We start from the raw sequence: 14,039 nt of genomic DNA, 5'->3' as shown, positions 1-14,039 counted from the left end.
CACAACTGCAAACATTTTCAGGTAGCAGCATGCAAATTTAACAATGTAACCTGCTGGGGAGGGGTTTTTTTCAGTGGGGGGGAGGCCAATATATTCCTTTTTGGAAGTTAATGAAATATAATTTTTGGAGCAGCAAATGTTTCATATGTAGCATTTCATATGTAAGTTTCTTGAAGCAGAATGGAAGGGATGTAAAGTATGTAACCAGGCTGCATAAAAATTCACATCTGAAGCAGTGAAAATGATTTCCTACTGTGCCTCTATGACCTTATCGTGATTTATCATGATTAAAGAAGCTTTCCTCAAGCAGCAAACCATAAATTGGGTGAAACTAATTGGATAAATTGAGTTTAATGTGACAACTGAGGAAAAATGACAAATTTTGCCATCACCTCAGCTAAAGTTTTACACATTTTGGATATAGCTTCTCAGTAACAAGAGGAGTCTGGGGTGCTGTGTGGTTTCCGGGCTGTATGGCCGTGTTCTAGCAGCATTCTCTCCTGACGTTTCACCTGCATCTATGGCTGGCATCTTCAGAGGATCTGATAGTAAGCAAGGAAAGCAAGTGGAGTATATATACCTGTGAGTAAAGGTCAATAGGTGAGGGCATCTGAATAGGAGTGGCCTGGCAAGTGAGTAACAATGAAGTGTAGCATGTGAGTAACAATGGAGATAGCAAGGTTAATACGTGAGGCATCTGAACAGAAGTAGTCTGAATAGAAGTAGTCTGGAGTCTACTTGCACCTCTTTGTAGGAGTGTAGATTTCCTAGAAGGGCCACAGGGTTGGGATATACCAATCTGTCAATCAGTCATATCAGGTTCCTTCTGCCTGGCTTTTCCCTGAAGTTCTGTGACATGTGTCAGGAAGATCTGTCTGGCTTATTAAATATAATCAAAATAAAGTTCATTTTCATGTGCGCTTTACATTTTCGTTATGATGAACAGCAGTTTCATGGATTAACCTTCTCTTTTTGTCATTCCTTCCTGCCCTGGTGTTTTCAATGCATGACCAACATTTGAGTAGATCTAACCAATCAAATCTGACCAAATATGTGTTGAACAGCCAAAGGACCAATCCTAGAAGAGCCTCGCTGATCGTTGTCCGTATTCTGTGGCTTCTTGCCATTGTCATCAAATTCTGGTGTTGCTATTTTTTTGTTCTTCTTCTTAGGGCACTAAATTTAAAAAAAAGATATCTGTTTTTTTTACCAAAAACTTGCTGTTTCTTGATTAGTGTTCAACGTGAAGTCTTTTTAATACAAGATCGAATTGTTGGTTGCATGTCAATAGTATTGCATTCAAAGTACAATCTGCCCATGATTTGTGAGTTTGCTATGCAGTTGTAAGTTCTTGAGCAGTTATCTTGGCCATTATCAAATCTCCTCATCGACTGTGCTGCTGGGTTTCATGGCTTCCAAATGGCACCGCATACACAAGGAATTCTCAAAAGATGTCCGATCGCACCGTATGTTACGGGCTTTTGTAACTTGTTTTTCTGAAATGTATTTCCGCTATGAAAATACAATGATTGAGTCATATTGTTAGAATGTGAAGGGCATTAAGCATTCCTCTCTCTCTCTTTTTGTATTTTGTGCCTATATCTGTGTCTAGTTACATGTGGTATTGTTTAATGTTGTGAGTTGGAAAGAAAATGAGTGCAGTGAGAACTCCAAATGGAAAACATGAGCAAAAGTGACGTAGTGGTTAAGAGCAGGTGCATTCTAATCTGGAGGAACCGGGTTTGATTCCCCGCTCTGCCGCCTGAGCTGTGGAGGCTTATCTGGGGAATTCAGATTAGCCTGTGCACTCTCACACACGCCAGCTGGGTGACCTTGGGCTAGTCACAGTTCTTTTGAGCTCTCTCAGCCCCACCCACCTCACAGGGTGTTTGTTATGAGGGGGGAAGGGCAAGGAGATTATAAGCCCCTTTGAGTCTCCTACAGGAGAGAAAGGGGGATATAAATCCAAACTCCTCCTCCTCCTCCTCCTCCTCCTCCTCCTCCTCCTCCTCCTCTTCTTCTTCTTCTTCATCTGCGCACGTTTGTATTTGAGCAGAGCCATCCTATGTGCACCCCCTGGCCACGGCTTAAGCTTGGCACTGCTACTCCACTCCCTAATGGGTTTAGTTACATGGCAGCCTGTGCAGTGGTGGGATTCAAAAATTTTAGTAACAGGTTCCGATGGTGGTGGGATTCAAACAGTGGCATAGCACCAATGGGGCTGGGCAGGGCAGTGGAGCCCCCTTGTGCTTGGGAAACTCCATCAACCATTCCCATCGCCCACAATCACGGATGCCCAACCCCATGCAATACCCAAGTTGAAAGGGCACTGTTCGCAGATGCTGTTTTATGGACTCCCTTACTGTTAATTAGTACTCAGCTTGGCACCTGCACAGCCTGGCTATAGCGTGGGGAAAGGGAAGGAAGTCTTGAGTTGTGCTCCGTGTGCAATTTGCAAGCTTATGTCCCACTCAGCCAAGTCTCGCAGAGGAACATGGGAGGTGGCTGGTCCCCGGGCGCCAGCCCTGGAGGCACAGAGAAGAGCCTCCCAACTCTCCCACCAGAGTTCTGTGTTTTGGCTCCTCCTTTTGTTCCCCTGAAAAGTAAATAGGGCAACAGCATATTCAGAGCTGGGAATTCCCACACGGCATGAGCAGCAAACATTCTGCTTCATCAGTTCACGGGTTTATTTCTGCTGGCAAAGGACACCTGCAGAAACCGAATGCTTTCTAGCCCAGGAATGTAGAAGTGCCGAGGGCGGAAACACATCTGGTTCACCAGATAAGCCTCTACTGCTTAGGTGAGGGATGGGGAGTCAAATTCAATTATCCAGATTAGAATCCACCTGCTCTTAACCGCTATACTATGCCTGCTTGGGGCATCATGGACATGACTGCTGCATTGGGGGGCACTTGTTCTCTTTGAGGGGGGGGGCTTTTTTGGGCTGTACACAGAGGTGGGACCCAGCAGGTTCTCACCAGTTCCCGAGAGTGGGTTACTAATTATTTGCGTGTGCCGAGAGGGGGTTACTAATTGGGTCCGCTTTTCCGTTAGAAATTCCATTAGGTCCAAAAATCATAAAGTCCTGTTGTTGTTTCCCTATGTGGCTGGTTAGCGAGGGTAGAAAACGGGATAATTCTCCCTGTTGGGCTGTTTTAAAAACGTGTTTTGGAAATATGGTAAAGTTCCTTGTGTAAGGAAAGTATCCTTCTTTTGATTTCTAGAAACAAAATTAAGTATTTGAAAGTATTAAGTATTTGACAGGCAGTCAATTAGAGGAGAAGTCGTTGTTTCTGTTGGCTTGGTAGGCGATGGGGGACTTGCTATATAATGATTTTAAATTATGGGCAGAAAGATACCAGCTGGAAATTAGGAACTTTTTTTTTCCAGTAAGAGTTTTTTTTACAGTAACAGAGAAATTATTAATGCCCCGCCCCTGGAATGCCCGGCCACGCCCCCGTCATGCCCTGCCCAGCCCCGTTGGCGCTACGCCACTGTTTGAATCCCACCACCATGGGAACCTGTTACTAAAATTTTTGGATCCCACCACTGACTGTACAGCTTTGAGCCTCTGTCAGAGTCTTCCCAGGCTGAAGGAGGGAGTGGACCAGCTGCAGTCATGACCCGCTATCTACCCATGACGATACCAGGGAACTTGAGTTGCAGTTCCAGTGTTCCGAAGCAGGGGAGAGGGCCTGGAGTCCTTCACTGGTGTAACTGGCCCTTTCACCGTGTATCTCACAGGTACACTTGTGTAAGGATCAGTCATCAGCTCCCTGAGCCAATTCAGCCCCCACCTTAGGATGGCGCTGCTTGTTTGAAGAATGTGTAGATGCATCGTACAGTGTGTCCGTTTGGCAGCGTGGATGGCATCCGGTGTGGTGATCCGGAAGTTTCTGTGTGGTTGCATGTCGAAAATAGCAAGAATGGCGGCCGCAGATAAACCTTTATTGTCTTTATTTTCCATGATAAAATGCAAATGAACTATTTTTATAGTAAATTGAATGATGTATTCGTCATTAGAATTCCACTTCAAGTTATTTCTTTGTGAACAGATTTTACAGCAACCGTATTCTACTCCAGATCCTACATTCCAGAAACCCCGTACATTTTTAGAATGTTACATAGCCTATACATATCACTTCAAAACTGTATGACCTCATATAGGCAAAACAGTACAATCACACAGGACATATACATAAACTATGTAGAGAAGACTCTGTAAGATCTGTGGATAATAAAATATTTTTTCCCAGTAATTTTTCATTTTGTGTTTTGCCTGTTGAATATTGCCCGGAATTATGTCTGGCTAGTGATATTATTATTGGTGGATCTCCTGAATGTATAGTCTAACCCTGCACTTTGGTAATGCTAGTTTCATAGATGGTTGCATTCAGATGTTATGAAACCCCTCTGTGAGCAGCAAAGGTGACTTGTTCCCTGTGCTTGCATATGCCTTCCCTCCTTCTCTTACTTGCCCAGTGCAAATACAAGCTTCTTACTTCTTGAAGCTTTCTGTCAAACTACATTGCTCTGTGATGTCCCCAGTGTAGGTTTCCTTTGCACAACCTGGTTTCTAAACCAGGATTTGTCACGCCAAGCCCACGGGGTAGCAAGCTTGCTTCAGTAAGATCTTGGTTCTTTGCTTCAAAACTCCACTCCAGCTGAGTTCTCAACGATTTTTTATTGTAAAAATTCAAAACAAAGAAATAAAACAAACTTTGGTTACAGAGATCTCTCAGCTAAACACGTCCTTTTGGATTCCTTTGTCCCCATTCTGGGAACCCATAGCCCAGAGATGCTTCCCTGACCATTTCTGGAGATGGAATCTAAAATCCTTTGTTTCCCCCTTCTCAAGAAAACTGTGTTCTGGCCACGAGGTAATTTAGGCCTTTGAAGTTGCATCCTGGCACCTTTGCATAGCTTCCTGTTCTCCATCCAGGAGATCAAAAACCAAAGATGCTTTTCACAGTCATGTGTGATTTCCCTTTGCTCTAGCGATAGCATCATTCCATGACAGGATTAAATTTCTGTAAAGTTAAAATAACATCATTCCTCCTTTCTCTAGATGCTGCAATCTGTGTTATCCGCTTTGAGTCTCAGCAAGAAAAGCAGACTTATAAATGAGATAAATAAAACAAAATGATAGGAACTCTTTTTCTCTTTCCTCAGCTCTCTCCTCCCAGGCCTTAATTACTTAAGATGTCACCTAACCCAGGTTTCTCCCATGAGTCCATTTTTGACATCAGCCCTGCAGTGTTAAAAACTACCTCCTGAGATAAACCTCGATTAGGGTTAGGTGATGTCTTGGCATCTATTAAGTAAAAGTGTTTCTGAGCATGCACTGAGTGCTTTTCCCATCTCAATCATGGGTCATCTCCTGAAGTCTTGAGATGCCTGGGAGCACAATGGTTTAAATGGGCTTACAATCATAAGGGTGTCTATCTCCTTTTCCCTCCTTCCAGCCACTTAACCAAAAGAAATCAGTTTGCATATAGTGCTGGTGGAAAGCGCTACCAAGTAACGTTTTGCTTATAGTGATCCTGTAGGCTCCGAGCTTGGGGGACGGAGCCAACAGTATAAAGTTGGGTCAGCCCAACTGCTCAATACGATCATGGGCTCAATGTAGCCTGGGCTCAACAGCAGGCTCAAAGCAGAAACCAGCATTAAACAGGCCTGTCTCACTTTGAACACGTGGAGTTCAGGACGTGATGAGTTTGTACTGACCAGCTCAACATTCAACTGCACCCCAGCTCCTGAACTCCAATTGGAGTTTGGGGGGGACACAGTCGCGAGGGAGGCCTCGCCAACACACCCTCCACGTGACCTGCCAAAATGGTGCCTGGGGCTCCAGCCCCCTCACACACCCATCGTTACACTACTGGCTAGGAGAGTGAAAAGGACTCATAAGATCCAGAAGCTTCCAAATGCTTATTCGTGTGTGTGGGGGGGGGGGGAACAGTTGGGGAGAGAAGAGCTGAAGCTTTAATCTGCTCTTCATTGCCTACTTGGAAGAAGAAGAAGAAGAAGAGGAAGAGGAAGAGGAAGAGGAAGAGGAAGAGGAAGAAGAGAAGGAAGAGGAAGAGGAGTTTGGATTTATATTCCCCCTTTCTCTCCTGCAGGAGACTCAAAGGGGCTTACAATCTCCTTTCCCTTCCCCCCTCACAACAAACACCCTGTGAGGTACGTGGGGCTGAGAGAGCTCCGAGAAGCTGTGACTCGCCCAAGGTCACCCAGCTGGCTTGTGTGGGAGTGTACAGGCTAATCTGAATTCCCCAGATAAGCCTCCACAGCTCAGGCGGCAGAGCTGGGAATCAAACCCGGTTCCTCCAGATTAGATACACGAGCTCTTAACCTCCTATGCCACTGCAACTGGCAGGCAAGTGTGGATGCTGGATTAGATCCTTGTATTCTTGGTTCCCCACAATTTGGAGGGGGGTCAAACACAGAGGACAGAATAAAACCACATACTTACCCCAGCTCAGTGGTCGCTCCGGTGGTGGCCTTTTGTCACCTGGAGGCCATTGGTGAGTGCAATTATCAAGTAGTGCTAGATTTACTATCAGCACATGCCCTATCAGGGCGGAACTTCGACACTGCGTACACGGGGGAACCAGTTCTGTTTTATGATGCCTACAATCTGCATTCGGTGTTTTGTTCCACAAGCTGAGATCTATAACCTGGAACTATGTACACCACTGGCCGGTAGCCTTACCAAATAGATGAGGGAACCCCCCGGTATGCATTCAGTCATTTTGGTCACCATGCGCAATCTGTTCACCCAGGCAACCAAAGTGAACCTCTGAGGTATAGGAAGCATCACTGTGCCTGGTGGCATGGGAGAAGACAACAGGCTGACCTGAGATCCATCCCTGTTTCCTGGATCTGTGCTACTCTTAGGCCCTTTCCCCACTTACGGTTTGCAGCGCACCACTCTCAGCGCGAGCGATTTCCGCCGGGGGGTCGTGTTCCCCACTGCCCCGTGCAGAGCGCGGGGCAGTCAGAAGGTGCCGTTCTTCAGTGTCAGAAATGACGTGCGCTGAGGGGACGTGAGAGCGCAGAGTCGGGGCGGCTGCGTTGTCGCTGCCCGGACTCATGGGGAGCACCACTGGACCATGCGCTATTTGGGGAGAGTAGTGCACAGCAAACGGTAAGTGGGGCAAGGGCCTTAGCTGGATCCAAAATAAGCTCCTGCAGCACCGGCGTCCCATTTGGGTTCATCTCACAGCTACCCAAAAGCAACTCCTCCTCACTGAGCAGAGATCAGTTCCACTGGAGAAAACAGCTGTTTTGGAGGGTGGGCTTTATGAAACTAAAGCCCATTAAGATCCCTCCACTCCCCCAAGCCCTATCTTCCCAGGGTCCCCCCCCCCCCTGCAAATCTCCAGCACTTTCACAACCTAAAGCTGGCAACCTCATCCTTGGTAGACGATGTAGCCATGTCAGGGGCGTACCGATCATGGGAACATGGGGTATTCCATGTCCCTGGGCACAGCCCATTAAGTCACATGGGGATGCAAAATTGCCCCTCCCACACCTCTCCTCCCCGCCCCCCCCGCACATGTCCCACTTACGGCAGCCAGCAGGGAGACCGCCACAGCACGTGCCTGAGCCGCCCTGCCCTCCCTGCTGGCTGCTGTAAGTGGGCATGGAGGACACGGAAAACTAGGAGGCGCAGGGCACCCTGGGTGCCATTTTTGCCTGGTACGCCTCTGCATGTGCTGTCTCCTGGGAAAACCAGATCCCCTCTTCCCAGCACCACTTAACCACCAAAGGTAGTCCAAATCAGAATTGCTGGATTAAGGGTGGAATGCAGTTGTCACGTCTGCTAAATGCATTATTCTGACAAAGGAGATGTCTCCACTCCAGGAAGATGGGTTCATCCAGCACAACATTCATGGAAACATATGAGCGCAAGCAGAGTAGCTGAAGTACAGGTATACTAGGGGGGGTGAGGGGCAAACAGAGTTGCTCAGTGCAGAAGACATGCAAACCTTTAGGATCCCAATCATTTTGAAGCATAGGAAAGGAGAAGTGCATAGCCACCGAAGAGTCAAATATTTGCCTGAGGCAGGCAGGGCAGAACTATCTTTGCAAATTGAAAACAAACTGGGAAATGGCTCCAGTATTAGGGTGGGGGGTGGGGAATTACCATTGAATGTGGACTCCTGGATACGTTTCGCACCGGAGAGCACGTCTGCCACTTTGGAGACAAATGTGCCTCACCACAATTTGCACTTGTTGCTAAGGGGCAAAAATATAAAGCGGCCTGGCTTAGGAGTGGACGTGAGAGCCCCAATGCCTCATTGGCTGCTCAGTGGGGAGGAGTTGCCTTTGGGTAGCTGTGAGTCTATCTATCAAGGGTTGGGTTGCGGTTGCTTCATTTCCCCGCCCAGGGGATCATTTGTGGATAAAAGATAGGCTGCGTCTAAGAACCTGCAAAGGCTGCGAACACATCAGCTGTGAACACCGAGGGACCAAGAGAGCGACGGGAGAGCCGGAATGTAGAACTGACTCCTTGGGAGTGAACACACCTTTCGTCTCGCTTGCGATGGATGTGGCTGGTCTGTGACAGGCACGCCAGGACGGCCGGCAGAATGAACTGCAGCAATGTTAGCAGTTCTGAGGCATGCCGAGGGCTGGGCACAGAGAGCTCAATGCTTTGCAACCAGTACATTTGCCCACTGTTTCCGCTGCACGCCTTGATCCCTGTGACTGCTGTGTGCCTGGCACTGCTGGTGCTCGGTGTCACGGGCAACGTGCTGACCGTGATGGTGATGTGTCGCTGCCGGGAGCTCCGCAACACCACCAGCCTCTACCTGGGCAGTCTGGCCATCTCTGACTTGCTGCTGCTGCTCGGCTTGCCTCTCAACTTGTACCGCCTGTGGCGTTCACGGCCCTGGGTGCTGGGCTCTGTGGTGTGCAGCGTACTGCACTGGTCGAGTGAGGCGTGCGCCTATTGCTCCATCCTGCACTTGACGGCGCTCACGGCCGAGCGCTACCTCGCCATCTGCTTCCCGCTGCGAGCCAAGGTCTTGGTGACCCGGTGCCGTGTCAAGGCGCTGCTGGCGGTTCTGTGGGCGGTGGCTCTGCTCTCCGCAGCGCCTTTTCTCTTCCTGGTGGGCGTCCGGCACAATGGTGACAGCTTCAGCCGGGAGTGTGGCCCCACGGCGCACGCACGCCAGTCAGGATTGCTAAGCACCATGCTGTGGGTCACGACCAGCTACTTTGTGCTGCCCTTCCTCTGCCTCTACGTCCTCTACAGCTTCATTATCAGGGAGCTCTTGCACGGCAATAAGATCCATCTTGGTGGAGCGTCACATCGGAGCCACCAGCAAACCGTGCGCATGCTGGGTAAGTAAGCCTATAGCATATGGCAGTGGTGGTGAACCTATGGCACGGGTGCCAAAGGTGGCACTCAGAGCCCTCTCTGTGGGCACGTGCAGAGTCCTCCTCCACACACACACATCTAGGTTGGCCTGGGCTCGATTATTAGCATTAAACCTAAGATCTACTTTTGGGGAAGCAGTGTAGGTAACCCTGTTAAGCGCTGTTAAACCCCACTGATTTTCATGCGAAGAACTAAAGCGTGATCCTTTACCTGGAAGTAAGCTCAGTTGCTGGCAATGGGGCTTGCTTCTGAATAAACCCTCCTAGGTCGTGTTTCCCCCTTTGGAAGAGTTGCACGGTTGCTTCAAAGCAAAGCCACGACTACCACCAAGCTTACTCCCGAGTAACGCTTAGCAGCCTACCAGAATAACCAGCATTTTCTAAACTAAAACGCATCGTATTCCAGGTTAACTGTCGCCCGTGTTATTTGTTGTTTGTTGTTGTTATTTATTTATTTGTTGTTTATTTAGGCATTAATTAGGTTTATAGACCGCCCTCCCCCGAAGGGCTCAGGGTGGTGAACAGTATAAAAGAGCACAATCAGATTAAAATACAGTATAAATATAAGTTAAGATGGCTCTAATAAAAATAAACCTTACCCCATTAAAATGCAGCATCAATTAATTAATTAATTAACTCAATTAATTAATTAATTAACTCAAAGTGTTGGCACTTTGCGATAAATAAGTGGGTTTGGGGTTGCAATTTGGGCACTCGGTCTTGAAAAGGTCCGCCATCACTGGCATATGGCAACTGGGGGAGAGGAGAGAAGGTGCCATCTTGGAAAAGACCCATGGAGCAAAAGCGATGTCATTTCCCTCTATATCCTGGGAATAGGTACATTTTACACAGCTTCAGCATGGCATTGTAGTTAAGAGCGGCAGACTCTAATCTGGAGATTGGGGTTTGATTCTCCACTCTTCCACAGGAGTGGTGAACTCTGATTTGGTAAACTGGGTGTGCTTCCCCGCCCCTCCACATGAAGCCTGCTAGGTGGCCTTCGGCTAGTCACAGTTCTCTCAGAACTCTCTCAGCCTCACCTACCTCACAAGGTGTCTGTTATAGAGAGAGGAAGATAAGGAGTTGATAAGTCACTTTGAGACTCTTTACACGTAGAGAAGAACAAGGTATAAGAACCAACACTTCCTCTTTTCCATTTGTGTCGTAACCTGAAGAAAATGTGTTTGTAAAAGCTTAGAGATGCCAAAATGCAAATATATGAATCTACTACTTTATGCCGTTACATGGAGACCAGGGTTCAAATCTGCACAACAGGGTCAACCCAGATGGGGCCAACTGAACAAATAATAAAGTCACATACGCACAAGAGTAACACAACAATTTCTGCCGCAACATGTGGAAATATGAGAGAGAAGCAACGAGATAACAAAGTGTCCAAACTTATTTAAATCAAGATTATTTCATAATTTATGGAAGTTAATATATAATGATGAATTTGAATCATCCACTTGCAGTGACAAACCCCACCCCACCCCCAATGTAACTTTGCTTAGTTTTATTCATTCGTCAGAAGACGAGTGCTCCCTTTCTCTTGCACTGGAAGATGGAGGATATGCATGATTAGGGCCAAAATACGTGATATGTGTGACCCAAACCAGGTTGCCGGTGCCTGAACCAGCTGTCAGTCACATATTCACATGGGGACAAGGCTTTTAAAAAAACTCTCTGTAGCTCTGTGCTGCTCCAAACACAGTAGGGGCACGAAGGAGCTTCGGGCTTCTCTCCTGCTCTGTTTCCACCAGCAGAAACAGCCATGGGAAGGCCAGTTTGCCCCTTCCTTGAACTCTGTGTGCCCTGAGGTGGATCTGGTGCAAACTCTTCCCCTGAGGGGAAGAATGCGATTTTGCAAGTGAAGAAGAAGAAGAAGAAGAAGAAGAAGAAGAAGAAGAAGAAGAAGAAGAAGAGGAGGAGGAGGAGGAGGAGGAGGAGGAGGAGGAGGAGGAGAAGAAGAAGTAGAAGAAGAATTGGAGGAGGAGGAGGAGGAGGAGGAGGAGGAGGAGGAGAAGGAGAAGGAGAAGAAGAAGAAGAAGAAGAAGAAGAAGAAGAAGAAGAAGAAGAAGAAGAAGAAGAAGAAGAAGAAGAAGAGGAGGAGGAGGAGGAGGAGGAGGAGGAGGAGGAGGAGAAAGAGAGTAGAAGAAGAGATTGGGAGGAGGAGGGAGGAGGAGGAGGGAGGAGGAGGAAGGAGAAAGAAGAAGAAAGAAGAAGAAGAAAGAAGAAGAAGAAGAAAGGAGGAGAAGAAAGAAAAAGAAAGAAAGAAGAAGAAGAAGAAGAGGGAGGGAGGAGGAGGAGGAGGGAGGAGGGAGGAGGGAGGAGGAAGTTTGGATTTATATCCCCCCTTTCTCTCCTGTAGGAGACCTCAAAGGGGCTTACAATCCTTGCCCTTCCCCCCCCTCACAACATAAAGAACTTATAAGAACAAGCCAGCTGGATCAGACCAGAGTCCATCTAGTCCAGCTCTCTGCTACTCGCAGTGGCCCACCAGGTGCCTTTGGGAGCTCACATGTAGGATGTGAAAGTAATGGCCTTCTGCAGCTGTTGCTCCTGAGCACCTGGACTGTTAAAGGCATTTTGCAATCTCAAGATCCAAGGAAGATCCAAGATTGGTAGCGCATAAATCGAGCTCTCTCCTCCATGAGAAATCTGTCCAAGCCCCTTTTAAAGCTATCCAGGTTAGTGGCCATCACCACCTTCCTGTGGCAGCATATTCCAAACACCAACCACATAAGTTGCGTGAAGAAGTGTTTCCCTTTTATTAGTCCTAATTCTTCCCCCCAGCATTTTCAATGTATGCCCCCTGGTTCTAGTATTGTGAGAAAGAGAGAAAAATTTCTCTCTGTCAACATTTTCTACCCCATGCATAATTTTATAGACTTCAATCATATCCCCCCTCAGCCGTCTCCTCTCCAAACTAAAGAGTCCCAAACGCTTCAGCCTCTCCTCATAAGAAAGGTGCTCCAGTCCCTCAATCATCCTTGTTGCCCTTCTCTGCCCTTTTTCTATCTCTTCGATATCCTTTTTGAGACGTGGCGACCAGAACTGAACACCCTGTGAGGTGGGTGGGGCTGAGAGAGCTCCAAAAAGCTGTGACTAGCCCAAGGTCACCCAGCTGGCGTGTGTGGGAGTGCACAGGCTAATCTGAATTCCCCAGATAAGCGTCCACAGCTCAAGTGGCAGAGCGGGGAATCAAACCCGGTTCCTCCAGATTAGAGGACCTGCTCTTAACCACTACGCCACTGCTGTGTAGATGGATCCACATAATCTAGCTTGGCATATCTCAACAACAGCCCCATAAGGATGAAAGCCAACTCACACATGACAGCAATCAATCAAGTAATTTTTCTTTCCTGCTTTCCCCCCCTCACAGTTGGGCTGGTTTTGGCTTTTGTGATTTGCTGGCTGCCTTTCCACATCGGCAGGATCATATACATCAATTCTCAGGACACCAGGATGATGAATATCTCCCAGTACTTCAATATTTTCGCCCTGCAGCTTTTCTACTTGAGCGCTACTATCAACCCCATCCTTTACAACCTCATCTCTAAGAAGTACAGGGCAGCGGCTTATAAGCTACTGATGACCAACCGAGCCGGAGAAAAGACTTCTACTGTTATCAGAGAAACGGCTGGCTACACCGAGAGCAGCAACAGCATAAAAACTGGGAATGTTGCCTATCCGTGAGGTGTTTTTCTAGGGCTTTCACTGACGCTGTTTTAAGCGGGTTGGTCAGATTAAGGGCAGAAAATGTTTAGCCTTCCAGTTTTTAAAGGGTTGAAATTAATCAGTCTGTTATCATATAGGGCCGTGGTGGCGAACCTTTGGCACTCCAGATGTTATGGACTACAATTCCCATCAGCCCCTGGTTGGCCATGCTGGCAGGGGTTGATGGGAATTGCAGTCCATAACATCTGGAGTGCCAAAGGTTCGCCACCATGGATATAGGGTTTCCAGGTCCGTCTGTCCGTCCATCCCCCGGCTACCAGTAAGGAATGGGGTGGGTGGTGGGGTGGGTTGCCAACTTCAGTTTGGGAAATTCCTGGAGATTTGGGGGTGGAGTTTGTGGAGAACCACATTGGGGCACAAGGCCAAAGCATCCATTTTCTTGAGGGGAACTGACTTCTGTAGTCTGGAGAGGAGCTGTAATTGGGGGGGAGGTCCTCAGGTCACATCTGGAACCTGGCATCCTTAGTTCCCTAGTTCTGTCTTTGTGGAGCTTTATCTTCTCCTGAACAATTCATGCTTCTAACTTGCCTTATCACACACTAGAATGAACCAGTATCCATTTTGTTTCAGTCATGGTGTTGGCAAAACGTCTGGATTTGTGACTGCGAAGAAGTGTTCCGGTTATTGTATCAGGCAGATTCACACTAACCTGACAGAGTTCCTTGATCTTTTGTCATGGCATGCCTAAGTCATAAAGCAACAGAACTGTTGTCTTTGGGCCTTTCCCCATTTACCTTAATCCCCCCTATGCCGTGCGCTGCGTCCCCAAGACCCTGTGCTCTGCGCGGGGTCATCAAAAGGCACCGTTAAGAAGAGCGCCTGGGATGCCGCGTGCTGAGGGGGCGCGACAGCGGCAGCGTCTGGGCGGCTGTGCTGTCGCTGCCCCTGTCGTGGGGAGTGCCGGGGGA

At 47.9% G+C, this 14,039-nt stretch overlaps 1 protein-coding gene across 1 annotated transcript; it reads left to right on the top strand.

Annotated features, from left to right (window-relative positions):
* Positions 1-8,555: 8,555 nt before the first annotated feature.
* On the top strand, positions 8,556-13,089 carry MLNR (motilin receptor). Its single transcript, XM_048506322.1, has 2 exons — positions 8,556-9,354; positions 12,776-13,089. The coding sequence occupies exons 1-2, from the start codon at positions 8,556-8,558 to the stop codon at positions 13,087-13,089; spliced, it is 1,113 nt and encodes a 370-aa protein (XP_048362279.1).
* Positions 13,090-14,039: the final 950 nt, after the last annotated feature.

The sequence above is a fragment of the Sphaerodactylus townsendi genome, linkage group LG01 (assembly GCF_021028975.2).
Source record: "Sphaerodactylus townsendi isolate TG3544 linkage group LG01, MPM_Stown_v2.3, whole genome shotgun sequence".
Classification (NCBI taxonomy): domain Eukaryota; kingdom Metazoa; phylum Chordata; class Lepidosauria; order Squamata; family Sphaerodactylidae; genus Sphaerodactylus; species Sphaerodactylus townsendi.
Note: the sequence above shows the minus strand (reverse complement) of the source record. Positions and strands in the feature narration are given on the sequence as shown.

Excerpts from the sequence above, each read along its gene's own strand:
- MLNR (XM_048506322.1), top strand. The coding sequence starts at position 8,556 with ATGTGGCTGGTCTGTGACAGGCACGCCAGGACGGCCGGCAGAATGAAC. Across the intron at positions 9,355-12,775 it reads GCAAACCGTGCGCATGCTGG|TTGGGCTGGTTTTGGCTTTT; the intron begins GTAAGTAAGCCT and ends CCCCCCTCACAG.